Genomic DNA, 27,780 nt, shown 5'->3' with positions numbered 1-27,780 from the left:
TGGATTTTTAAAGGGGTCTGGAACCCCCAACACAGAGTGGTTGTGATGGGACTAGAATTACCTATGACATTTAGAAATGTACTCTTTACACTAACATGCTAAGTTGGTCATGTCTAAACACTGTGGTGGCACATGATCTGTTCTTATGATTTAAAGCAAAAATTTAGGTGATCAATTAAACACTTTTTTAAGTTTTTGTTGAGAAAACATTTCACTGGTAAAATGTTTTTTAGAGTCAAATATTTTCTTCATTTTAAACTAGGTTTGTTACAGTTTTTGTTGATTCATTTTGTTTCTTTTAGCAAGTGGTTAGCATTGTTTCTATTTATTTTGAGGGAAAATGTTGAGTTGATCAGAATGTAGTGTGAATTTTGTGGAACAAAGGCATTAAATAAATGGCATTTATTTTGAGATGCCTTGTAGACTGCACCCTTATAGGATTTCTGATTGGTATATTGTCCATAGTTTGTGTCTTTTCCTGCAGTATTTAGTTATAAATGAAGTGCCTTGGAAGACAGTTTAAATTTATAGTCCTTTCATGTGAAGCATCTGGTTAATTCACATTAGAGACGGGATTCAGCTGCAGCTAGTACTTCAGTGAACTTAATGTTCTGCTCATAGTTCCTAGTAAGTTACAGTTGTTTAAAGGTATTACACGGGGCTACTTGGGGACATTTAGAGGGAGATACTTCTAAAACTTGTTTTAGTGTTGTAAAATATGGTGCCTTTGTAGTTAACCCTGTGTTGAGTAGGAATGTCATTGATGTTTTCATAAGACAAAGATAAGCATATGTATTTTTTCTTATTTGCTCACTGATAGTGCTCTTACTGTGTATCTATTTCTGGGTTATTGTTTAGTGTAGGATAAAAGCTTAGGTAGAGGGATGACAGTGCCTTTTTTCCTCTTGTTACATAGAAAAAAATTCAATTAGCTAGTACTTTTCAATCCTCTGAGGTATAGTTGTGTGTGAATGAAGACCTTGAACCAGTATTTTTAATGGCAGCTCTCATCCGAACAAAAGAGAACACGTTGTCATTTTTGCTCTTTTTTTCTTTATAGGGGAACTTCTGTTTCATGTGCACCATCCCGCTTTATTCTGCTAATCTGCTAATGCAGTAAATTGGAAGACAACCGTTGCCAGGATAACCTGTAATGGGCAAGGAGCCACAGAAAAGAAAACATTTCTTTTAATTTTTAAACTTGGTTTGAAAGGTAAGGTCACTAAAATTATGAGGAGTTTCATGAGTTACATCAAGGAAAGCAGTTTTCTGACTTGAGACCCTGGAGTCTAGGTGGACCTGGTCTGGGTCATCACTTTGAGCCAGGTACCACCTGGCTCCGTGGCGCTATGGTATTTTTAGGAAGTTAAATAACAGGCTCTGTAGTTTGCTCTGGTATGTCGTAGAATCTGCAGCACCCATGGGATTCCCAGTTTCCACAGGATGGGGGTTGGGGTGGGATTGAGCTGGGCCCTAAGGACTAGACAGGCCTAGTAAGCTGATGTAGCATGCCAGAGAAAGACTGCTAGTAGCGACCCAGCTACTGCTTCTAGGTCACCTGGCTGTGTGTGTGTGTGTGTGTGTGTGTGTGTGTGTGTGTGTGTGTGTGTGAGAGAGAGAGAGAGAGAGAGAGAGAGAGAGAGAGAGAGAGAGAGAGGGAGAGAGAGGGAGAGATTTGTGTTCGTTTTACACCAGCCAAAGGACATCTGGCTTCTAGCCAGCCACCTGACTCTTTTGAGTCTTAATTGCTATCATTTTGCAACTCTTTACTGAATTTTTTTGTGAAAGACCAGAGGTTTACTTTGCATATTTGGCTTTTGAGTCAATTGGCACTTAATAGAAAGTGGCCCAGTAGGACCTTTTTGGGGCTATGCACACATACTTAATCCAATTTCATTTGTTCCATAGTAACTGGAGGAGCAGGTGGGCATAAACCATTTAATCATCTACCTTTCAGGCTTCACTGTCTCAGGAGATACTATAGTTGTTCTGTTATAACAGGTCTCTGCTTCTAATCCCCAGGCCCCAATCTTTCCTAGGCAGTAAGCCACTTCGCCTGTGCTCTCCCCCACCTCCAGTCCTTTGTGAATAACTCTTCCTCAGCATCCCCTTCTGCTTACATAGTGAAGCACCAACTCTTGTAGAAAGGTTCTGATTTGTCCAGTTTTTATCTTCATATTATTCTGTATAAATCCTGATGGGGAGAATTCCCTTTAAGTAGTCATTCACTCTGAGCACCTTGTCTCATATGGTTTTGTCTGTTTGTTTTTGCTCATGTGGCCCAGCCCTTCCTTTTCCTCTGCCTTGGGATAGGTTCTAACCCATAGGTATGAACTCTTCAGTTTCTTACCTGCCTGACTGAGTGGAGAATTCAGTTGAGGGTTCAGATATAAGAAGTCCAGTAGTATGCAGTGATAAGCTATGATCTGACTGTCAGATTCATTTATAGTTAAAACAATTATCCATTTTTCTGTTGTGATGCTGGATTTCAAAAACTAATTTTTTTTTTTTTTTTTTTTTTTGCGGTACGCGGGCCTTTCACTGTTGTGGCCTCTCCCGTTGCAGAGCACAGGCTCTGGACGCGCAGGCTCAGCGGCCATGGCTCACGGCCCCAGCCGCTCCGCGGCATGTGGGACCTTCCCGGACCGGGGCACGAACCCGTATCCTCTGCATCGGCACGCGGACTCTCAAGCACTGCGCCACCAGGGAAGCCCGGCTTCTTTAACTTATTAACAGGCGACCTTAGAAACCAGCTTTCATTGAAGCTTTGTTTTCATTTTTTTATTTTTGTGAAGAAGTTCTCCTGTAATAAGATACTCCATTTAACATTTTCTGACTTTTCTGACTGTTCCTTTCTTGTGAGTTGGGAATACTGTGATGACCGCTTAGTCTGGTAATGTCAGCATATAGTGTATTTTAGCACAGGGATGGTATGATTGCATAATAAACAGTGCTTTGCCATCTAATTTCATAACAAAATAGTTCACATCCCATTTGTACGTTAAAAACACAACATTTGAAGTCCAGATTTTCTTTTCTTGTTTTGACATGTTGGGTGTGCACTTATAATAATAAAATGTTGCAGTACAGCATATGGCACTCTGAGCACTGTTGAGTTATACCCGTGTCACTGCGATTTGGAGAGCGCCCAGCTGCAGTGCAAAGTGATAGCACCGTATGTGGTCTCTTGTGACACCTGCTCAACTCTGCCCTGGTAGTGTAAAAGCAGCCAGAGACAGAATGTAAAGGATGGTGTGACTGTGTTCTGTTAAAACTTTATGGCCACTGAAATTTGAATTTCGTAGAATTTATACAAGTCACGAAATATCGTCCTTTTGATACTCCCCCACCCCCACCCCCAAAGAGTTAAAAAGGTAAAAACCATTCTTCGCTCAGGGCCTGTATTTATAGAAAAGGTGGCAGACCAGATTGGGCAATCTCAGTATGGTACCCCCAGGTATCCTAGGTCTCTGGAGTTGCTTCACACACTCATGGCAGAAAAAATGGGGTGGGAAAGGACCTAAACTGAAAAGGTACCATTGTGGTTTTTGCTGTTGGTTGGATTTTTCTATTTCTTTGTTTTTTGTACGTAGGAATCTTAAGTGCATGTAGTCACCTCAGAGTCTTTCTGTTAGATAGTCTTTTATAATACCCTGATTTTAGATTGTGCTTATATTTATAGAGCCTGTCCTAAATGCCAGGGATTGTGCTGCTTTATATTTTCTTTCTTTTCATAATTTTTTATTTTATCATACATAGGTACATAGCTTACATAGGTGCATAGTTTAAAAAGTCAAATGGTATCACAAGATTTATAACAAAAAATAACAATCATCTATTTCATCTTTCCCATCCTATCCCCTCCTCATCCCAGCCCCTAGTGAGTAAGTGAGTTACTTACTCACTAGGAGCTGCTACCTCCATCTCTTAGCTGTTTACTCATCTTTATTACTTCCTTATGCATTTCTAAATTATATACCTGTAGGTAGCAGTTTCTAATCTGTCTTACTTCTAATTATGAAGGTTAAGGTTTAGCTCTTATATGCATAGCTCTTTCCCTCTCACATCTCCCAACATAGTTAAAGCACAACTTTGGTTAATATCAGTAATAAAAGTATGTATATTTTGGTTAATTAATCCCTAAATCTCTGACTTAATTTGCAGAATCCTTCTCAACACGGTAACATACATCTGGCAATACACTTCCTTGGACATATCCTTTCCAGAGCCCTCTGCCTCATGGTTTACTCCAAACTGGTTCCTCTTGACTTCGTCTGTAACTGCAGGTGTCCCCCCTTCTGGGAGTCATCTTTGCTTCTCTGTGTGTTGGATCCCTGGTCTCATGGATTCCGTGTCTTCCTCTCATGGCTTACTGCCATGCTTTAGTGAAGCCCATTCTCCATCCAGTAGCTTCCTCAAGAAACTGTGAATAAATCTTTCAGACCTTCCAGGTCTAAAAATGTTCTTTTCTAGAATTGCTATTGAGGAAGCTGATGTCATTCTGATTTCCAGTCCTTTTATAAGTTTTTCCTCACTAGAAGAGTTTAGATACACTTTTTTTTTTTTAATCTCCGATACCACGGGCTTTCACACTGTGTCTTAAAGGATCTTTTACCACTCAACGTGGTGCCACATGTAGGTCTTAGGGGGAGAGTCACTTCTTTATGCTCTGAGAAAAAACATTTTTTTGACAAGGGAGATCAGTGGTGAATTATAATATGTTCTAAAACTTTTGTTACTTGGATGTTGGACTTTCGGAATTGTTTCTCCATTTTCTGTCTTTCATAAATTTGTTGGCATTCTCCTTGGCTGTTGTTTCCTTTTCTTTGTCCTTTATTGTTGTTTTTCTAGAGCTTCCAGAAGGGCAGAGAATTGTGTAGGTTTCAACCCACTAAGCATCTGGAAGGTTGCAGAATCCTTTGCTATTTTCTTGTTGAGACTCCATGTCAGCCCAAATGTAGCCATGCCTTTTATATCACATAGACTTTGAGAAGAAATTCATAAAACAGTGTGGTGATCATTTAATATAGTCTTTCTGTCCAGAACGGGAAGTTGTCTGTCGTTGCCCTCATAGAGAATCATCCAGGCTTCCAGAGGACCTCCAGCCTTGGGGTCTTGAAGGTGTTGGTGTTCCTAACCTTTAGCAAGTTCCTGCATCTTCTGCTCACAGATAGGACGGATAATCTGTCCTTTTCACTCACTGGCTCTCATTTTCTCCCTTGGGCACTGTCCGTGATAGTATAAAAGAGCTTCGAGATATTCAAAGCTAGTTATTTTTTCCTCCAAGTGGCAAGTCCTTCTGTCACCCTGGTCCTCTTTGGGTGCCATGTGGTTGGCAGTCTCTTCATCTGCCCCAGAACAGGATATGATATTGCTTGGCATGAGCTGATCTGCCCAGGGAAGGCTTCAATAGAGTTAGTATCTCCCGTGGTCCTAGATGCAGTTGATCTATGACACATTCTGAGGGTTACTTGCTTATTAGTCACAGCATAATACAACTTTATGTCAAACTTATAAGTAACTAAAATCTTTGGACTTGTTTCTTTCTTTAACAGTTTTCTTAGGCCTAGCAACCTCTACCCCCCACCCCATGTCATGCTTTTCAGTTTTTATTTTAAAAGGACTTTACATTTAACCATGTTAAGTAAATTTCTCTTGGTTTCATCATGTCAGACAGCTTTTAAATGCTGATTCACTCGTGTTTTCTGTGCATTTGGACAAACCTGTGGCATTCTGGTCAGTCAGCTCTGATAGCACCACTGGCCACAAGAGCTGAGCTCCTCCAGTGTCACCACCTACGCTCTTTGGGCTGAGCTCCCAGCCAGCTTGTCTGTCAAGTGATTCTTTTCCCTGCCCATGAAGACATGGGATTCCCGTCCATGAGTGTATCCCAAGAGCCATTAGATGGCAGGTTAGCCTGCTGCTGTTTCCCTTCTGCAGGCTGGCCTGGGGCTGGCTTGTGCTCTCGATGACTGCTGCTGGGACCGGTCGCTCACCAGGTGTTCCATGCTGGTCCTTTGGCCGTGTGCCGTGATGGGAAGAGCACAGACTTGGGAGCGCAATGGCCCTGGGCTTGAGTCCCAGCTCTGGCCAGCTTATTCACTAGCTGTGGTCTTTGGTAGATCATCTCACCTCTTAGAATCTTAGTTTTTCCATCTGCAAATGAGAGCGAAGCCTTGAAGAGTTGTTGTGAGGTACAGATAATGTATCTAAAAGCATCAAGTCCAGAGTCTGGCATATGGTAGGCACTTAATAATTGTGAGCTGCTATTAGTCATTTTTCCTCCTTTAGTAGAAAGTTGCCGTATCAGACCATTTACTGTTATTGTGGAATAGCTAGAAGAGATTAAGGGGCTATAAAGACTGTAAGCAGTGTTCACGTCTCATGTTCTACACTGAGCTTGTATTCCTGAGCAGAGTCTCAGCAGTCCAGGAGTCTGCTTTGCTGGTAAAATATTCATGACGGAAAGCACTTCCTAGAGGTTAACAAGTTATTACTGCTAGTCTAGGGACTGTTGAGATAGCCCTAAATGCTTTATGATTATACACATTATTTATGTCTTATGTATGTACGGCTGCCGTGGGTCTTCGTTACTGCACATGGGCTTTCTCTGGTTGCAGCGAGCAGGGGTTACTTTTCGTTGCGGTGCGCGGCCTTCTCATTGTGGTGGCTTCTCGTTGTGGAGCACAGGCTCTAGGTGTGCAGGCTCGGTAGCTGTGGCTCGCAGGTTCTAGAGCGCAGGTTCAGTAGTTGTGGCGCACGGACTTAGTTGCTCCGTGTCATGTGGGATCTTCCTGGACCAGGGCTTGAACCCATGTCCCCTGCATTGGTAGGCGGATTCTTAACCACTGCACCACCAGGGAAGTCCTGATTATACACATTCTGATTAAAGTTTGCTGGGCAAGGAAGATCGAAGGTTAAAAAAAATGGGGGTGGGGACCTTTAAAATTTGTGACCAATTTGCCATGTCTGTCTCTGTTATAGAGTTGCTTGTAACTCCAAATTAACGAGGGTAGTTAGCTCGTTCTTAAACTGAAGCTTGTTTCTTTTTTGGCCTTTTTTCAATGGCATCTCAATATGCTCTAGAATTTCTGATTTGGAAAGGCTGTTCTCTTTGGGCATCTTGTCTGTAATGGACATATGAATAAAAAAGTAGCCACTGTCACTTGATTCAAGTTGGATGACTCACAAACTGCATATAACTGATTTCACTTAGTAAAAACATGGGCGAGTTGGATTTTCCAAGGCTTTCCCCTGCACTGTGTTAGTATAGAGTTCTCTTTCTAGCTCTGCTGTTTTCATACTGTTCCTGACTTGCTTAGGACCAATCTTCCTCCCTACAGTTTTATTTATTGTATTTACTTTTTGGCCACGCCGCACAGCTTGCAGGATCTTAGTTCCCTGACCAGGGATTGAACCTGGGCGCGAGCAGCAAAAGTGATGCGTCCTAACCACTGGACCACCAGGGAATTCCCATCCCTACAGTTTTAGATTAGGAACTCTTTTGGGTTATTTCAGATGACAGGTGTTCTAATCGCATCACGTTTCCTCTGGCTCTCCAGTTACATGTCACTTCTTTCTGATATTTCAGATTTGTTGACAGCTCTGCCTGGTTTCAGAGATTCAGAGAATTCTGGATGCTTGAGATGGAAAACCCTCTACTTAGAATTTTCTTATTTGTGCAGGCACACACGCACACACACACACAGAATAGACACCTAGATCCAGCTAGGTTTTCCTTGCCTTTATTGCTTTGATCTCTAACAAGGCTCCTGGCAAAAACCTGATTGCCATTGTGTCATCCTCATTACTTGTCTTTTTTCTTTCCAACCCCTTAGTCTCACTTTAAAAAAAAACTTGTTCTTAGTATAAATAAGTCATGCTTTGCATATACGCATATTGAAGTTGTGGAAATTATGCACAGAAATTCATGTCCACTTGCATTTTCATAATGAGAACTTGTAGAAGGACACATCACTGTACTTTAGTGTGGACTCCATGACAAAAGTGAGGCTGGACTTTTCTTGATTGGCAGTTGGCTGTTTAAATATAAAAGTGAAGTGGGCGATTAAGATCACACCTCTTGCCTGTCCACAGCATCTTAGAGGTGTATTTGGAGTTAGCCCCAGGGTGTGGGTAGGCATTTGTTTTCTGAGGATCGTGTGTTTCCCAGGTAGCTCAGAATTCCAAGGGCAATCTATAAATTTGTATCATCTGATACCTAAGTGCAGCTAGGAATGAAGAAAACATGAGAATTAGGCTTTGAGGAATTATGGGTGAAACTGGAGGGGGGATAATAATTTAATGTGAAATTTCTTAGGGAATAACTTGGTTTTCAAAGTAGAGGCTGTTGTAGGGCCTCGCCATCCTCTGCGAGTTCTTAAAACGGTCTCTGGGTCACCGCTCTTTATCTAGGCTCACCCCTGTCCAGTCCATCTTTCACATTGACAGCATTTAAACTCTAGATCTCATCTTGTTGCTCGTTTGCCTTGTCTCACCTGACCTCAGTGTCCCACCTCAGTGGTCTTGTCTTCAGCACTCCCTTCCCTATCCCACATTTTAGTCATATTCAAACACATGGCCGTTCTGGGAACAGGTTAGACCTCTTCCCCTCTCCGCCTTTGTGGGAGTACAGCGTCTGTTGAAAATGTACTTGCCACAGCTTAAATTTCGTCTCCTCTGTGTCATTTTCCTCTACTTTTCTTGAGTCATTTGTTTCTGTATACTGTGTTAATCTTTGCTATAGCTATTTTAATGTGCATTTATCTCAGTTAGAACGGACTGGCTCCCTCCCTCGCTTCTGCAGCAAGCCTGCCTGGCTCTGCTGTGCATTCGTGCATGGCTCTTTGAGATCTGGCTTTGCGTTGCCTAACCTTTCCTAGTGCCTTCTGAAAGTCTCTTTCTTCTTGTCATCAGGACTTTCTCCCTGCTGTGAATTTCTTGAAGCTCCAGGGTCTATCCTCCATGCTTGTAGGATCACCTACTGAGCCCTACCTGTCTTTTGAGGCCCAGCTTAGGCCTCATTTATAGCAAAGTCTTTTCTGTCCAGGCTCCCCTCCCTTGAGCTCCCTTTCTACAGAACAAGCTTGGAGTTTATGCCATTTATTTTCTGTATTTTCTCTGTTCTCAGTTTTATTGTATTCTTCAAGGAAGTAGGCACCGTTATCATATTACTCCTGCATTCCCCAATACAGTGCAAATTAGTGCTTTAAAAGTACCTGTTACGGCTTCCCTGGTGGCGCAGTGGTTGAGAGTCCGCCTGCCGATGCAGGGGACACGGGTTCGTGCCCCGGTCCGGGAGGATCCCATGTGCCGTGGAGCGGCTGGGCCCGTGAGCCATGGCCGCTGAGCCTGCGCTTCCGGAGCCTTGTGCTCCGCAACGGGAGAGGCCACAACAGTGAGAGGCCTGCGTACTGCAAAAAAAAAAAATAAAAGTACCTGTTGATTAATATAGTGCATATTAAATGGATTTTACTCCTTTATTTACTACTCTGAAAAGCTGAAATATCAAAGAAAGTTACAAATTAAAACTGGGCAAAGCATCTACAACATCTGGATGGTAGAAACTTGATTGCTTTTGATACGTTCTTTGGAAGAAGCAGTTTCAGAGCTAATACAACGAAACTGGCCCTGAGTTTGTATTGCCCTTTCCTCTAAAGAAATTCGTTATCTCTAACTGGCACTCTGATACTTGCTTTGATTAGTCTAGTGTTCGGGTGGGGGTGAGGGGACAACTGTATGAGTTGGATACCTTTGTTAACAGTGGAGAGGCAGCTACTGGGTAGACTTCCCAGTCCTTTGTGATCTTTTTCCTTAGTACTTAAAGAGAACTGCCATCAAAGCCCAACTGTTACTCCTTCCCGATGTTGCATGTTTCTGCCTCTTCGTGTGAAAATTATAGCTTTTGCCTAGGCCTTGAGCGTTGCTGTTGGGGGAGTTTATCATTAACTTATAACACAGAGCTGACCTCCCTTCAGAGTGACTCTGCACTCTGCTATTTATAGATACTTTCCTCTCTGTCCCTTCCTGGTGGCGTGCTGCTCTCAGTGTACAGAGTGGCAACCACCAACCCTTCTTCAGCCTAGCCGTCCCCCCATTTGGGTCTTGTTATATGTGGCCCAACTCAGTTCTCCGCACGCCTGAATCCAAGCCCAGGGGTCCTGCAACTCCAGGTGTCTGGACACTGGCAGAAGCAGGAGAGCCAGTAAGAACAGCCTTTCAGCAGCTCAGTTTGTTCACTACACCCTGTTCCCAGGCTGCTGGTAAACTCGGCCAAAGGTTTGGGGTAAATGTGCCTGCCCCTCGCGGAGTAATAAGCACGTTGTTTTGAACCTGAATGGAGGCAGTGGTGCTCGCTTCGGCAGCACATATACTAAAAAACTGAATGGAGGCAGTGAAGACTCAGTTTTCTCCGGGACCAGTGGGGAGTCTATTTTTTTATATTAATCAAACATCATTGTTTCCCAACATGTTTGAGTGACCTGGGCATTTTATTTTTCATCATAATATTTTTGAATTAACTTAGAAAATGAAATAAATTCCCACAGACACGTAACTATTTCAAAATTTGGCCAGGTGTATCTCTACCAGTAATGAGCCACTTGTAGCCCTCCTGATTCAAGCTAGCATTCTCCATTATCACAAGGTAAAGAATTTGAAATTTTACCTTTTATCCCTACAAATATTCCTAGAAATTAGAGGCTAAAAAACAGTTCTCGTTTTCTTGTGACCTACTTGTTTGAGTTAAGAATGTCCAAGTTGTTTCTTTTATATGTATATATGTATATGTGTGTATATATATATATATATATATATATATATATATATATATATGAGAATAAACATGATTTCCCAGGTATGTTTATATTTTAAAAGAAAGAAGACCGTGGCCCATAGCCTCTCCCCACCCATCCCACATTGGCCCTTGTGTGGAAAAGGTGGGTAACTATTGACTTTGGCTGTGGAAGGAGATGGGGAAGGTATTTTAGTACCAGGAGAGAAACTTTGAATCATAATTGTAGCAATCATACAATTTGAGCTGTCTTGTCCCGAATGGCCACGTGTGACTCTTAAGCACCGGAAATGTGGCTGGTCCAGATTGCGATATGCTGTGAAGTTTCAAAACACCCATATTTTGAAGACTTAGTACCAAAAGAATTACATGTTGAAATAATAATGTTTAGCTATATGAGGTTAAATAAATACATTTAAAATTAATTTTACCAGTTTCTTTTTTACTTTTTGGTGTGGCTGCTAGAAAATTTAAGCTTACATGTGGCTCACATTGTGTCTTGAGTGATGTTTCTGTTAGCACCAGCTCGGGTGACAGTGGAGGTGTTGTGTTTCTCGTGCTGAGGGCCGGGGCCTCTAGAGAGTGCTGCAGGCAGACTGAGGTGTGTAGGGATTTGAACTTGGGGAGCATGTGCTCACGTGCCTTTGTATAAGACCCAGAAAAAATTTGTATTATAACTATTCCCTTCATAGCACATCTAAAAGAAATAGTATTAAAAATCTGTAACACATTTTGTTGTCTTAAAGTCTTTCCCCTGTGTTATCTTAGGTGAACGCAGCTACTTCTCGTGTTTGTGTAGGTTGTACTTCTTACTTTAGGTGACTGCAGCTATCTAAACTGGATGTATGTTGTGCGTGTTTGTTGCAAGACTGGAGCATGCGAGGAAGTATTTAGGGTATGGGATCTTGGGGATTGAAGTGAGCCAGTTACGGAATGGCATACCAGAGGCTGGCTTCGCGGGTGTGCGGCCTGTAGGCCCACGGGGCCCACACCCAGAAGCGTTAGCTTTCAGGCTCAACATTGCTGTCTTGAGATTCTTCATAATCTTTGTATCTCTTTTTGAACCTTTGAACCTTGTGCCCTGGGCCGGCCATTCCTGGGTACAGGGTTTCCACCATTGATAGCAGTTCACAGACTTGGGCTTTACAGAGTGCAGTTTACCCCACTTGGATAGAAAATTGCCAAAATTAGGCAGTTAGTACATAATGAATAGGGGATTTTGTATTTTAAACTCATTAAAGTTCTTCTTTGTCATTTCCACAGTTTCCTTCTCATTTGTAGGCAGGACCATCAGCAGTTTCTCTCTCCAAAGCTCTTTAATAGTTTACCTTTTAGTGTGTCCATGGTGTCATTTTTTCTGGCCTCTGTTGGAAAGTGTTACGTTTTGCTTCTGTTATGTTGAAGGAAAACGCACTAATACCAGCTTGTCCACAGGGAGTTTCTGAAATAAATAACAGTCACGTGTTGGTATAGTAGGCTTTTCCTCTGTTTCTCATGGTTACATGATTATTTTGAATATACTTATAGCAGTTTATTGCAAATGATCAGCAATGGTTTAAACCCAGGACAGCAGCAGCATCTGAGGACTTGCTAGAGGTGCAGAATCTCAGGCCTGATCCCTGCTTTCCTGAATCAGAATCTGAGACTGTGTTTTAATAAGACCCCATGGAAGTTCGGTAGCATTGGTTTAAAGCTCACTTGACTTCAAGGGGGTGGTATGTTGATTACACAGAAGCTTCCAGGTGCTGAGTGCCGGTATGTCTCAGCCACCAGACCGGGCCTTTCTCATCTACTCACAGCCAGTTTACTTGTTTGAGGATATTGGGGCTTAGAGAGGTGAAGTGGTTTTCCTGAGGCCTCAGTGCCAGGCAGTTGTGGAGCCAGCATTGGAATCCAGTATGTTGAGATGCTTAAGAGTCCTAACAAGGTTTGAGGAGAAAATGATGTTTATTTGATGAAAAGCAAGTGGTTGTAGGTGGTTTACATAAACCACAGTTGGGCCCTGTTCAGTATACTCTTCCAGCAGAGCCTTGGCAGATTCTGCAGAGGGACTGACGTCCTTCTCAAACCTCTTGCACGTGACTGAACCACATCACCATACCAGGTCCCGTGTCATAGAGACAAGGTAGCACCTTTTGTTTCAGAAACAAAGTGTCACTGCTTAACTGCTTTTGAAATAAAGGTACTGTGGCCCAGGTTTTGCTTCCAAGAAGGATGATATTTTAATTTCACAGGACCCTTAATTAAAGCAGTTGATCTATGACGAGTAGATTTATGGATCCTTTGGTCCTATTTTATGCATATACAGTGATAATTTTCACTTGTGTCTTCAGTTATGAGGAAGGTGGAGCATAGCAGAGGTTGTCCTCTGCGGCAACTCCTGCCCACATACTCTTCAGCCCTTGTGGAGAAAACCCTATTTTCAAGGTACCTCATTCAACTTATAAAACAATTCTAGGATTTTGCAGAAAGATGGAGGGTAGTTTGCTTTTACCATTTCTCTCTTTGTCAGTATTGATTTAAAAGCCTGTGAATTGGTTTACTGTAAGAAATTGTATTCCCTCTTATCGCTAAATCCTGTTGAAGTATACCTAGGTTAAGAATTTTAAAGTGTATTTATGTTTACTAAAAGTGAGCTGTTGAAGTTCTGACTTTTTTCAGTTTCTTCAGAGTATCTTAGTTACATTTTTTAAAGGGCTCCATTGACCTCAGGGCCCTGGCAGTCGAACTTTGTAACAGTTAGTTCATACCTAGCTTGATTTTCCTTCAAAGGGCACAAATAGAAGCAGGGCCGAGCCAGGGGTGACTAATTTACCAGTGCTGTTCATTTCCAGTCAATTTGCTGTTTGGTTAAAAGATAGAATACATAATGTTTAAGAGTATACTGTGGTTATATTTTATTTTTAAGTCGGTAGTATACCTACCCAATTTAAAGAAAATGCACTGTGGAAATGTATATTTTAAGGTGTTCTGATTTGAAAAATGCTATTCTAATTTAGGATAGTGGAAAGCAAAAGGAGTTAGGCATTTTAAAACAGATAGTTGCTCAAGAATTCCTTTTCTTGTGTATAATAAAATAAGTATAATAACACACGATGTCATGCGCTCAGGAGTTTGGAGGAGCTGGTTGGTCAGGTCGGCCATCCTGCTGGAATACAGAGCAGGTGTGTATGATGGCTCATCGTAACCCGGCCTAGGACAGGCTCTCAGATCGGCAGGCAGCGATCTTCCTCGTGGTGATTTGGGGGTGCAGGCACCTTCCTTTTGGGCTCTGCAGTCCCTTAGGGCCTTTTTTGTCATCAACATCCAGCCAGATGCCGGGGGGAGCACATGGAGGTTTTTATGGCTCACAGTACATTGGAGAAAACTTTGTAATGTGGCCATATCTACCTGCCCGAGAAGTTGGGGACATGGTGATCTGGTAGACAGTCCCGCCTGACACCACATGGCTCTGGCCCTCCGGGCAGGCTGTGAGGACTGTGGGGGACATGCCCGTGTGGGTTCAGAGATGGCAGAAAGGAATGTGTTAGTCAGCACTCTATTTCCTCTTGAGCAAGGGATGCTAAACTTTTTCTGTAAAGTACCAGATAGTAAATATGCAGGCCACCCATGGTCACTGTCACATATGCTTCTCTTAAACAACCCTTTAAAATTATCAAAGCCATTCTTAGCTTGCAGTTTGTGGGCTGGATTTGGTCTGTGGGCCGAAGCTTGCCAACACTTGTTATTTCATCACCACCAATTATCAGTTTTCTCTGTAAATCAGTATATGATGAGTTACCTTTATAAGGTTAAAATTTTGGAGGTCAGTTTTTAATTGAGGTAGATAATGTGATTATATCTTGATCCATATTTTAGAAGTATGACTTTGGTTTGTAGATGTTTATAGTTTTCAGTTGATGAATATGAGTGTATATCTTGTTTATAACTAGCCAGTAGTAAGGGCTTGATATGAGATTTGCTTTTGTGGTTTATTAGTACTTTTCATTATACTTTGCCTTTATGTGTGGGATTACAAAAAAATGAAAAGACATGCTACTTTAAATGAGACCTATTTTTTTTTTTTTGAAGACTTAAGGCTAAATTGTTAACTGTGTCCAGTTTTCTGACTTCAAGTGGAGAGACCATTAGATTAGCAGAAATTCGGCTTATAGACCAAAATAAGCACATACTGACCTGATACCAGTGGGACGTGGGAAGGTATTTGAATGTCACTAATGGCTTTTCAGTGTGACTTTGCTGAAGTATTTAAAATAAGGACAGTGAACTCTTTTGTCTGTAGACATCCTAGGATCGAATTTTCCGTGATCAACTTTGAAGACAAGGTGAATGATTGTTCTTTAAGGTGATCTTGCTACAGTTTTTTGTTTCTTTGTTAAGAATGGCATAGGTTTTGCCATTTTATGGCTTTCACATTTTCAGCTGTGAAAGTGCTGTCAGTGGCTAAAAGTTCTGGTTCGTGGTGGTTATTTATTTAATGTTGTAATATTCTGAAGAGTACCATGTACTTAGGTCTCGATACTTGTCATTTGTTACTGAAGATACTAGTTCTGTGTAAGAATGTATGTTTCACCCTGAAGAAAGGGTTTATTTTCTTCCTTTCCCAGCACTAAATTCTTAAAGTATGGGTGGGTTAATTTTGCAGGTTAAAATCATCCCAGGTTTTATCATTCTTTCAGCATTTTCAAGTCAAAATTTTTTGTTATCAATAAAAATATTTTCTGAGAAGGAAAAAATCTTGCCAGTTTTACTTATTTAGAAAGTATTTTATAGATTCGATATGGAACTTGTTTTTCTTATGTGACCCAAGTTGACATTTTAGACTGTAAAACTAGATGGAAACTTGAAAAATTAATATGTGAAGTTGAAATTGTATTTGAAATACTCTCTGCATTTTGTTTAGAGCAGCATGTTTTGGAAATTTGATCTTCACTCATCATCCCACATAGACACACTTCTAGAAAGAGAAGATGTAACACTGAAGGAGTTGATGGATGAGGAAGATGTTTTACAAGAATGTAAAGCTCAGAACCGCAAACTTATAGAGTTCCTGTTAAAAGCAGAATGTCTCGAAGATTTAGTCTCATTCATTATTGAAGAACCACCTCAAGACATGGATGAAAAGATCAGATACAAGTAAGAAAATTCAGTCTTCTCTTTAGGGTGGGGCTGAAGTGAAGCGGGGGTAGGGTGTATTATCGTCCTTGTTGTCTAGCAGCTCTGCAGGGCTGTCGTAGACCAGTTACAGAATGTTAACATGTCAAGAGCAACAGGCTCAGTGGAGCAAACAATCCGTTCTAGAACTAAGTCCAGTGAAATCACAAGATTTTTAAAGTGAACGTTCTAAATTTTGGCCAAAAGGTTTTGTCTAAGGGCAAGGTGCATTATAAACAGTGATAAAGTTTCCTAAAATACTAAGACAATCCAAGTAAGTATTTTCTCTTTTTTGCAAATAGGAAGACAGAGATGATGTGACTACTCAAGATTACACAGCACATCTGGGCCAGAGCTTGTTTAATGAACAGCGCTGCTGATTAAATAAATTCTGACCTTTTGTTAACTGAAAATAAGGGTATGGGTCTTGGTCAACATTACTGTAGCTAAATTTAAGCAGCTAACACCTTGGATAACTGCAGTGGATTTATCTACTTCACCACTGGTGTCGTCAGCTTATAACACTTCGTATTCGGACCCCTGGAAACTCTGCGAATATTCCATATGTATTTAAAGTGTTGGGATTTCAGTTAGTTACTTTTCCATCTCCAACTCTATTGAAATATTTGTCCCCCCCTCTCTGCCTGAAAATAGAACCAATTCAGGAACAAAACAAAAAGTCATTGATGAAGCATTAAATAAACTTAATGGAATAGGAAGAATTATGGCCTACAGTAGATTCTCCTTTGCCCTTTTTCCCCCAGTCTGTCCCCCTTATCAGATGTCCTTTCATTTCTTTGTGGGGAGAGTTTTGCTGTCAGAGGAATAGTACTTAGTAATGCTTCCAAGTTCTCATGGCTTGGATCTTCAAGGAAGTCATGTTCTCTGCCAGCCATTAAGGTTGACAACTAGCATGCAGCACGTCTCCACTCAGAGAGCAGTACCTCAGAAAAGAAAAGGACAGAAATTTGACAGGAATACCAGTGTACTCCTTTCGCCCCAAAGATAGATACTTTGCTACTTTGGAATTCCCTTCACAGTGAACCACCATATGTGGATGCTGCTTGTCGTGGGGCTTATCCTGGCTGGAGGCAGCGTGGTGTGGGCTTGGTATCAGGCCCACCCGGGATGCGGGTAGCCCTCTTCTAGGAGCTCTGAGAACTTGAACAAGAGGCTTACCCTTCTTGGATCTGTTTTCTCACATGCTGAATGAAGCTAATACTTCTTTAACTGGAGAAGAGTAAGCAAGCCTTGTGGAAATTGCTTATTTTACCAAAAAGTAGTCATGGCATCTGTTGTATTGCCATGCCAGCGTTTTTTGTGCTACCTTTGAGGTTGAGAGAGCAGGTGTGTTTCCCTGGGCATGCAGCCTTCTGGTTGGCACCATTTCGAGGGAGCATGGCTTGAGCTGAGCAGAGCAGTTCTCTGCTGCACTTCTGGCCTGGACAGAGCCACCAGCTGTGGTAACATACACAGAGCCGGATAACTCGGACAGCTGGATTAGCACAGAGTGATTTTTCAGAGGGAATCTGAAAGCTTCTCTGGGTTAAGGTTGACTGTAGTCATCTAAGGAAATTTAGACTAGTGCTTTTTAGTTTACGGATGATGGGGTGATTGCTGTGGTTTGTGAAGTTTGTAACTGCGTATCAGTTACACATGTGGATTGAACCCATCACTTTTAATCCAGTGATCATACACAAGGTGTTAAAGGTTTGTCATTTTTACACTAACTTTTTAATCTTAATAACAGATACCTCAGTTTTAAATAATTTAGCAGAAATTTGAACAGAACTTTAAAAATAGGTCCTTAAGTACTAGTGTAAACCCAAAAGCTGAGATGCTGTTGGTCGGGTCAGGGTTCCCACAGAGGGACTTTAGAGGCAAGAGGAGAACCCGGAGGGGTGCTTCCCTCAATGTCAGGGGAGGCCAGGCTTCAGGACGGGGAGATGGGACAGGGGGCCCAGGGGATCCAGGGGCTGTGCTGACAGGCCAGGTAACCATTGGCATTTACAGCGTGGAGCACATGGGCCCCTTCAGTGCAGGTTCTCCAGGTTGTTGGACACGGAAGCCAGGCTGCAGTGCTTCTGAGGAAAAACTGGAGACAAAGCAGAGAGTTCTTTCAAGTAGTTCCCTGGAAAAGGAGCAGAGAGAGAAAGTGGGAGCTACAGGCAGATGTGGAGCCAGGAGAGGTGTGGTGTTTGTTTTTCTTCATAGATGCGAGAAATAATGGTGTGTGTATGTGCTGGTGAGGGTGATGCAGCGCAGGGGGAAATGGGGCTGGTGTGGAGGGAGCAGGAGGTCTCGTGATGCTCTGTGCTGGCCTCGGTCGAGAGGACAGTAGGGTGGCTTCATAGTGGGAGGAGGAAGGGGACCGGCTGCAGGTCAGGGGTATGGTTGGGCTGGACTCTCTTCCTATCGCTTCTGTGCAGCTGAGGTCAGAGGGTGGGGTGGGGCTGGAGAGGCCTTGCTGAAGGGTGGCGTAGAGGAGGTCTTGGGGTGTTTCAGAAGCTTGTTTAATCTTAGGGAGGTAGGGAGGGAGAGAGAGAGTAGCCCCAGCCTGTTCTGAACCAGAACTTTGAGGCTTTGTGTTTGTGCCTGGGCCCCCACATGCGTGCTTCTTTAGCTCAGTCAGACCTCCAGGTCGCCGGTGGAGAAACAGGTGAAAAGTTTAAAAGCTGCCCACGCGTTCTTCTGGACCTTCTGCATCAGAATTCTGAGACTACTCCCTACACACTGGGCTGTGGCCGGAGCTGGCGTCTCCAGCTTTTCCCGGCCCTTTGCCAGCAGCTTCCAAATTGGGGCAGTTGGGCTGACTCCGCCACCACCCCCGCAACCCCAGCCCCGTTGCAGCATTCGGGAAGTTTTATGAAGTAGAAGAAAAAGGGGAATTAAGACAGCTAGTATTTATTTATTCCAGGCCTCCTTCTCGGTATTTTGTATGTATTATTCTCCCCCGTGAGGTAAGGACGGTTGTCTTAATATTGCATCCTTGGAAACTGAGGCCCAGAGAAGGTAAGTAACGTGCCTGAGGTCATACAGCTTGTAAGTGGTGGAGACAGGTTCTGAGCCTAGGTGGTGTGACTCCAGAAGCCACACCTGTCGCCATTGCTTGCTCCTGCCTCCGGCACTTTGGTGACTTTGTATTATGGGGTCTTTGAGTCCTTGTGTTCTATAAAGTGAGGAAGGCTTTAATTTGATTGAGCCAAAGCCTCCGGAAGACAGCGATTTGATAATGTGATCTTTGGGGATATTCTCATACGGTTCAGTGTTCCTCCCTCATGGCAGAGCTGCTAGGTGCTGCAGCTTCTGGTCTGTTGCCAGTTGCTTCTCAAGCCCGTGGTCTCCAAACAGGCAGCTGCTTGGATGCCTCAGGGGTGCTGCATGGCTTCCGACCACACCCTTTACCCCTCTCTTTAGCCATATAGCTGCTTCTAGCTGTTTTGTCACCTCCCTGTCCTGATCAGCATTTGAGCTTGCCACTCCCTGCTACTCACCTGGGAGGGATAAAGAGCAGAGAGGTGAACGGTGGGAGGGGGAGAGTGTAGTCTGGACGGGCCTTGGAGTCTCCACTGTTGCTCTGAGAACAGATGAGAAGTCATTTGTGGTAAAAGAAGTGAGTGGAGAAAATGCATCTACTGCCTACTTTTCAGAGAGTGCTCTTGCGCTCAGGGGCAAACGTGCTTTAGGGGTACAGGTATTTCTAGGGCCGTGGGGCCTGTGGAAGAGGACTGTGTCCCACAGCAGTGAGATCTGATGGTGGGCTGATCCCAGAAGATCCTGGAAGACTGGTGTGGAGAGCTCTGTATACGGTTTTACCACCTGGGTAACTCAGGCCGTGTCCTGTTCTCTCCTGAGTATATCAGAATATTTATTCTCATAGCATGTCATATGGACTGCACTCTTGATAAGCCCGGCTTTCTAACTCCAGTTACAACCCATCTGAGAATACAGGCAGCCTGTCCAGGAACCTAAGTGTATCTTGAATAGTTAAGGGTGCTGTGTGCAGTGCAGTTTCCTGGAAATGGGCGTCCCCCGCGGTTGTCCTATGAGCTGTGCTGCTTTGCATGCCAGAGCAGGCTGCTGAGGGCTGCGGCCCCAGGCTTTGACCTGCCCCATCGCGCCTCCTCTGAGGAGGAGGCCCCGCCCTTGCCTTCTGAGTCCCAGGTGTGCTCTAGTTTTGTTGGGTTCAAGCTTGGTTTAGAAACCATTTTTTAGACACAGAAGAAAATTCACTCTATAATCTCTCTAGATTAAATTGAACGGAATGGATTGAAATTATTTTCTAATTCCCAGAAGATGACTTTGTTTATTTTTCACAGTTTTAGGAAACCTTTCTGATTTGCATTTTACTTTATGTAATTAAACTGTTAATACAGATGATGATATAAGTATCCTGTTCTTCTAGGTATCCAAATATATCTTGTGAGTTGCTCACTTCTGATGTCTCCCAGATGAATGATAGACTGGGAGAAGATGAATCCTTGCTAATGAAATTGTATAGCTTCCTCCTAAACGATTCCCCCTTGAACCCACTACTTGCCAGTTTCTTCAGCAAGGTGCTAAGTATTCTTATCAGCAGAAAACCAGAACAGGTAAATATTGTTTTCCAAAAAGGTAAGTATTAGGGCTGATCATCCCCCTGAGATGATCCCCCAGTAATTTTGTTGCTTCAGTGTTCTGAGTGTGCCTTAAATCCAGGTTCTGTAAAAGGATATATTTTAAACCTTAAGCATTCTAAATGCTTGCTGACTTAACACTGACTTACTCATTAATGAATACATTCTAATTTGACCTCTTCTTTTCTGAGTACCTCACATCTCAGTTTTTCAGTATACTTTGGCTTCCTCTTTTGACAAGTGGTTGGAAGCATGAGAATGTTGGGGTCCATTTGTGAGGATAGTGTGGGGAGGGTGCACACTGAGCGTTTGGTGTGTGGGTGGCATCTTAGTGACTATGGTAAAGTAACAGTTTACTTATTTTTTCTTTCCCCTAAGGATGATCACAGGTGAAACTTAAAAAGCTTTCCCATAAATGCAATTGATGGTTAGTTTATGCAAATGGTGATTGTTTCTGTTTTGACTCCACTCAAAAACTTGAGCCATCTGGGTACTGACTGTCATGTACGTACACATGGAGCTCTGCTGTTCCTGTCCGGTAGGGCTTAGCAGGAGCTCATTCCTCACTGTTAACGCCAGGAACCTCTCCCCCCCTCTTCCTCCTCTTCCTTCATCATCGTGGTCATCTTCTTCGTGGTGTTGTCCATCTATGTTCTCACATCCCGTCCCCCACGCTTCATTTTGTTCTTAATTCAGATGTACTGTACTTGGGAAACTTACTTTCCAAGTATCTGTCCTATGTGTAGTGGTTCTCGAAAGTGTGGTCCCTGGTCCAACAGCATGAGGACCACCCGAGAACTTGTTAGAAAAGCAAGATCTTGAGGCCCATTCCAGACGTACTGAATCAGACCCTCTGGGGGTGGGGCCAGCAATTTGGGATTTAAGAAGCCTCCCAGATGACCGTGGTGCACGCTGAAATTTGAGAATCACTGCTCTAGTGGGAACTGGTGTGGAAAAGGACCTGCTTATTACGAGGAGGCTGTGATCCACTTATGGAAACAGGCACCCAGGGAGCAACAACAGCCTCAGATGCCCGAGTGCAACCTAGCAGTCCTGCAGAGTGCAGCCAGCAGGGGTGTGATGACAGGGGTGCAGGGGTCACACCAGTTGGGCCTGGCATCCTTCGTGGTGGAAAACAGGCTCCTTGACCCGTCCTTGCTGTCAGCAAACATGGAGGGACTGGAACTATTTTAGGCCCAGTACGTCTGTCCTTTGCCAAGGCAAAGTGGATACATGTCTTATTTTAGACGAGGCTGTTCTTTCATGTTCTTAATTGAGCAGGATTACCTTCCTAAGTGTATTGGAATTGAGGTTCTTTTTCCTTAGATAGTAATCCCCAAATCATGATCACTGCAATACAGATTGTCGTTCCTTCTTCTGTCTTTTGATGAGAAGTGACAGTACTACCGACTGTTTTAGGAAAGTGCAAGCCATCCCATCAGTCTAAGGTACCTAGTCAGTTCCAGATGGTTGTAGTCACAATTGAGACAGGGCTCACACCTTCATCATGCTTTTCTCCTCACTCTGTTCTAGGGAAACCCAAATTTGTGGGTCCTGGATTTCAGTGTACCTTTATTATAGAGTGAGAATACACTTAAAGCTCTCTGGTGTTCTACATATTTGCATTGGTCTTCGAGGCCAGACATGTTACCTGTGTAAGGAACATGGCACGTGCCAATTAAATGCCGAGAGGAGGGCCCATTCGCTCTGCTGCTCGTCGGGCTTCTCATTTAAGCCCTCAGCCACGAGAGGATTCGAGAGCCCTTGCTCTTTCAGCTTCAGGGAAAGGTCACACTGCACCTTTCTATCCTTTTGAGAATTTTGAGTGTAAATAAAGGTTTCCCATCACATAATGTATTAGTAAGGATATATGCAACTGCAAGTAATGAAAAAAATTCAGACTCAGTCTGACCTAACCAGTACAGACATTCATTAACTCGTGGAGCAGGAGGTCCAGCTGCGTGAAGCATCGTCAGTGTTGGATGGGCGGGCCCCCCAGCAGTGCGGTCCTCCAGCTTGCTGTCCCTGCTGTGCCACCACGGCACTGGCTGGGACTTGTGCCTTTGGGCTCCAGAGTCAGTGCTTTTGCCACTAAATAATGCACTATTTTGGCCACATTTGACTTTTTCTGCCTCTCTTCTCCAATGTGCTTTTAAAACTACCATGTGACTCAGTTGTGAGTGGATTAATTATGTATAACTTCTTGAAGGTTTATGTTACAGAGTTCAACCTCATTGTCTAGAGAAGCAACATGTGATGGTTAATCCTGCATTTACACCCGATGATGGTGTGAGGCAGTTTTTAGTTCATCCCTGGCTGTTAGACGTTGTGTGGGATAATGGCAGACTTGTGGCTTTGGGGGCATTTAAATCTCAGGGCATCCACTTTTTAGCTTCTAGCAAGATATTTCACTGGTCTGAGCCTCAGTTTCCTCATCTATAACACTGAGTTGAGCAACCCTGCCTCACAGGCTTCTGAGAGACTCCCGTGAGACTTTTGTCAGGGCAGCTGCCACGCTGATTGTGCTGCTTCTGGGACTTTAGAACAGGTGATTTGTGCACACGGACAGGAACCAGAAGGTACACAAGGGTGTCCAGGCCAGAACAGGTGCCTTCTTCCACCTGCGCAGGAGAGACCCAGGTGGCGGTCATGACTGTATGACTGTTTTCATAACTCCTCGGGGTAACTGTCAGCCTCTTCCACACTCACTCACCCTCCTTGTGTTAATTTGATCAGGTGAATTGCTGACATAAAATGCAAATGTGATTTTCTATGGCACGTGAATTAGCCACTTTGATGTAGAAATCTTTATATTTTTTATTTTTCTTACTTGCTAGAGTACAGGTAGGATTTTGAATGTTTATTCAAAACATGTAAAGCCTAATCGACTTGCTTTATGTCCATAAACTATTAAGTGGTGTATTTGCTTGCTCTTTATAGGGTGTTAAATTTTTAGTCCTCATTCTTTGAGAATTAATAATGAAAGTGAACAGAAATAAAAGATTATGGTGTGTTTGTATTAGGGAACATGTGATAATTTAAGAGATTTTTTTCCCCAAGAGGTTTTTGAATGTTGTAACAATTAGAAGGCTTTCCAATTTGACATCTTACTACTAATTCAGCATTTGCTATTCCTAAACTTAAAGTGGTGGTGGATTTTGGAGGGGGCAGCTAGATGGGTCATGACTGAAAGCATCCTAAAGTTGATAGTTCCCAAGTGGTGTGTCTTTCAGTTGTGGCTGTTCTCCTCTAGATTGTGGATTTCCTAAAGAAGAAACGTGACTTTGTGGACCTTATTATGAAGCACATAGGAACATCGGCCATCATGGACTTGTTGCTCAGGCTCCTGACTTGCATTGAGCCCCCACAGCCCAGGCAGGATGTGCTGAATGTGAGTAGGATCATGGCCGCTGTGGACGGGCTGGGGAGTGGCGCTCGAGCTGCTGGGCTGCTCAGTCTGGGCGGGATTCTAGGGGATTGGTAGAAAGTGGTCTGGGAAACGGGGGTGGGGGGTGGATTCCAAAATGGGAAGAGATTCAGATCTTTCAGGATTAGGATTCCTGACGTGTACATCCCTAGGTACATAGGCTGTCTCCTTGTGAGGGGTTCTTTCCCTTTGCTGGTCTGTTCTTCAGTGGGAGTAGGAAGGTAGAATGGGAGCTAAAAGTCTCATCTGAGAATTCTGTGAGGCTTCTTTCTTGAGAAGATGGTCACACTGCAGAGATATCTCTGAAAGTCAAAAAGAAGAGGTGTTGGCATTTCTAGGGAATCTGGCTTCAGAAGTAACTTTCTTCTCGTGGATACCTAGGAGCATGGGATAAGAAGGAGAAAGGAGGTTACCTCCAAAAGGGCACATATTTTAAAATTTGGTGAGGTGGTTATTTCAGGACATGTGTGTATCCTGAGGAGCTGCCTTGGGTGGGATTTGGGTGGGCAGATGAGGGTGTGAGTGACTTGAAGGTGAGGTTTCTCACAGCCTCTCGTCTTTGCTTCTTGTCTTCTGTCTCTTCCTCTCTTTTGTCCCTTTCACCGCCTCCTTCCAGAACCATTCCCCAGTCCAATCCATCTTTTTTGTTTTTTTAATTAATTAATTTTTGGCTGTGTTGGGTCTTCGTTGCTACGCGTGGGCTTTCTCTAGTTGTGACGAGCGGGGGCTACTCTTCGTTGCGGTGTGTGGGCTTCTCATTGCGGTGACTTCTCTTGTTGTGGAGCACAGGCTCTAGGTGCATGGGCTTCATTAGTTGCGGCACGTGGGCTCAGTAGTTGTGGCTCATGGGCTCTAGAGCGCAGGCTCAGTAGTTGTGGCGCACGGGCTTCGTTGCTCCATGGCATGTGGGATCTTCCCGGACCAGAGCTTGAACCCATGTCCCCTGCATTGGCAGGTGGATTCTTAACCACTGTGCCACCAGGGAAGTCCCTCAATCCATCTTTAATACTCAACCTCAAACCTTAGAACTCTGGAAACAAGTTTTATTGAAAAAGCTAAAGACCTGAAGGCCCAGAAGGAGGGTCTGTCGGGTGGTGTCCCAGGGAAGGACATGTTCTACCAAGGTGGGCAGGCGTGCCGGAGCGTGTGTTTGTGTGAGTGGGAGAGTCTGGGGGTCGGGTCAGGGCTGGGTCTGTAGGAGCAGGCAGAGGTCTACTGAGAACCGTGGTCATGTGAGGAAGTCAGCTGCGGGGGCCTCGTGGATGGCCTGGGAGTTGCCTGTGGGAGAGGGCCCTAAATTGGGACTCTGGCCCTTTTTAGGTGTGCTTTTGTGGATGTGAGTCTCTTCTCAGTAGAGGTTGGGGGATTCCAGGGAAGGTAGTTAAGGATAGGAGGGATGGTCACCTTTATGTTTGGATTATTATTGGGGGAAATTATTCAGTGTGGTTTCTTAGAATTCCTTTGGTCACTGCTGGGTTGAATTTTAGGGCCCACTTCCAAAGGAATAGGTGCGTTTCTGGAGGGATATGGTGGTGGGTCGTTAATAAAGGCGTAGTTCGGGGGAAGGGTAGTTAGAAACTCCTAAATGTCTTACTTTGATTGGGGGGCCCACCGTGGGCTTGGGCTGTCGGTGCTTGTTAATAGCTGTGGAGTCAGTGAGGGTGGGCGTTTGATTCGTTCACTGACCACAAAGTTTCCTACTTTTTCCCTTGGCCGTCAGGACCCTCTGCCCCACCTCCTATGTAGAGGTGTTTGCATCCTGTTTTAGGTCGTTGCTACTCAAAGTTTGGTCCCAAACATCACCTGGGAGCATGTTAGAAATCCCAGGTCTCACCCCTGCCCTGCTGAGTCAGAATCTGTGTTTGAACAGATTCAAACACAGTGTACTTCACGTACACATTTTAAAACATCTTAAAATGTAAAGTTGGGCCTCTGCCTTTGTGGTAGTCTCCTAATAGCTTTTGTTTGCATTTTCCTTTGGCATGTTCTCCTTAAGGAGCCTAGAGACAACCTAAGAATTTCTCCACATGCCTTTATCAAAGCGTGTCCGATTTCTTGCCACCCACTCCTAGCCTCACCCCACCCCACGCCCAGCCCCAACGCCATCTCTGTTAACCTTTGGGATTTTGTGTGTGTGCACGCCCGTTCCAGGTAGTGAGTGCCTTGTTTATTACGGTGTTCCTGTTCCTTGTGGAACTAATATTACGCCGGCTGATTTTTCATTTATTCTCATCCCCTTCATATTTTCATTCATGGCAGTATTTCATATATGGTGGAAGAAGAGAGTGTCCTAATCATGGTGATAGCTTGCTAGCATGTGGCAGGGCAGACAAACTCTGTTTCTGTGGTGCCCGCCAGCCCCCACGTTTCCTGCGGTTGTTTTGGTTTTAGAAGGTAAAAAGTTCATCATGTGTTTTAAGCCAGAGGCTTGCTACTAAATATTGCTTTTCTCAGCCTTTTTGAAGCTCTCTTAAAGTGAATGCTCTCTTACAGAAAATGTATAAGTTCCATTCCCCCCGCCTTCATGTCCAAAGTACAGACCGTTTTAGTACCCAGTGTCTGAGAATTAACATCACTAAGAAACTGATGTATAGAATTTTTGGATGTGGGTATTGTGACTTGGGGAGTAGTTGGTACTGTAGCTACTGTTAAAATAATATATTCACTGGCATTTTCCTTGGGGGACTTTTAATTTCCTGTAGTGTTCAAAGTCCAGAGAAAACCTGTAACATTCTACTTAAAATGTGATGGATATTTCCAAGTATGTTTATCTTCATTGGGGCTTGAACAAGAGCCACTCATTGCTATGATTACTTCTACAATGTGTTTTACAGTGGTTAAATGAGGAGAAAATTATCCAGAGGCTTGTGGAAATAGTTCATCCATCGCAAGAAGAAGATGTAAGTTCTCTTGTGTGACTATAAACTTGATTTAAAAAAAAAAAATGAACCATGTTTATTTGGGCACAGAGCATAATTGTACTAGATGTGAAGGTAGAGGGTAGGTAACAGCGATCACCTGGCATTCTTCAAGTTGACAGGTTTCTAAACACCAAAGGCTTTTTAAAATACTGCATTTTGCCAATACTCAGAAAATTTCCCGGAATGTGAAACAGTGAGCCTTGGGTCTAGCTCCTTCTCCTTCTTAGAGCTGAGACTTCGTGCTGCATCTGCTTGCCTTTATTACAAACCTCCTCCACACTTTGTTTTTCTTTTATACCCATCATTAGTCCAAATGATGTGGCCACGTCTGTGTGCATTTGTTTTTTCCATTCTGGCTAAAGCTTTCCAGACAGCGCAGCAGGATCCTGGTCACCATTGAATCCTTAAGAGGGATGAGCTCTTGGTGGTTCTACTTCCTGGCTCGGGCTTTTGTGCTGACAGGTTTGGCCTTTGTCCTGGGTGCTAAAGATTGACTTGGCAGTAGAATTGAAGCTACTTTGGAGTTTGCACGTTGAGCTCCATGCTGAGGGGATGCTTGGGGGCGGGGTGGGGTCTCCAGGACCAGGGGGTATGCTGCTGTAGAGGAGGCTGTCCCCCTACTTCTCTGCTGCTGCCCTTGTTGCTGCCTTCAGTAGTGGACTGACTCTTGTGGAGCTGCCAGCATTTGGCCATTTCTGCCTATGGAAATGACAGTTCCACGTGGTTCAAGGTAGTATCTACAAAGGAGTTGTTTCAAACAACATGCAGGGTATGTCATGGGGCATGGGCAGCCTCCTTGGATGCCTCTAGCTTGGACTAATCGGAGAGTGAGCGCCATAGAGGAGACAGTGCAGAGGAAGGAGCATGTGG

The 27,780-nt window shown here is 43.7% G+C and overlaps 1 protein-coding gene across 19 annotated transcripts in view; it reads left to right on the top strand.

The window, feature by feature from the left end:
- Positions 1-27,780, top strand: part of PPP6R3 (protein phosphatase 6 regulatory subunit 3) — a 126,772-nt gene that overhangs the window by 37,231 nt on the left and 61,761 nt on the right. For 12 of the 19 annotated variants that reach the window (XM_049712978.1, XM_004278042.3, XM_049712977.1 and 9 more), the window contains 5 exons: positions 1,061-1,213; positions 15,696-15,928; positions 20,352-20,538; positions 23,816-23,953; positions 26,824-26,889. In XM_049712978.1, the coding sequence (XP_049568935.1) occupies positions 15,702-15,928; positions 20,352-20,538; positions 23,816-23,953; positions 26,824-26,889 (618 nt within the window). In that variant the 5' untranslated portion in view covers positions 1,061-1,213; positions 15,696-15,701. Of the gene's footprint in view, positions 1-1,060; positions 1,214-15,074; positions 15,138-15,695; positions 15,929-20,351; positions 20,539-23,815; positions 23,954-26,823; positions 26,890-27,780 lie in introns of those variants that run through there. The other 7 variants (XM_033402451.2, XM_033402448.2, XM_033402446.2 and 4 more) reach the window with 3 other exon arrangements.

Source organism: Orcinus orca, chromosome 8 (assembly GCF_937001465.1).
Source record: "Orcinus orca chromosome 8, mOrcOrc1.1, whole genome shotgun sequence".
NCBI lineage: Eukaryota > Metazoa > Chordata > Mammalia > Artiodactyla > Delphinidae > Orcinus > Orcinus orca.
This window is presented reverse-complemented; position numbering and strand designations above follow the sequence as displayed.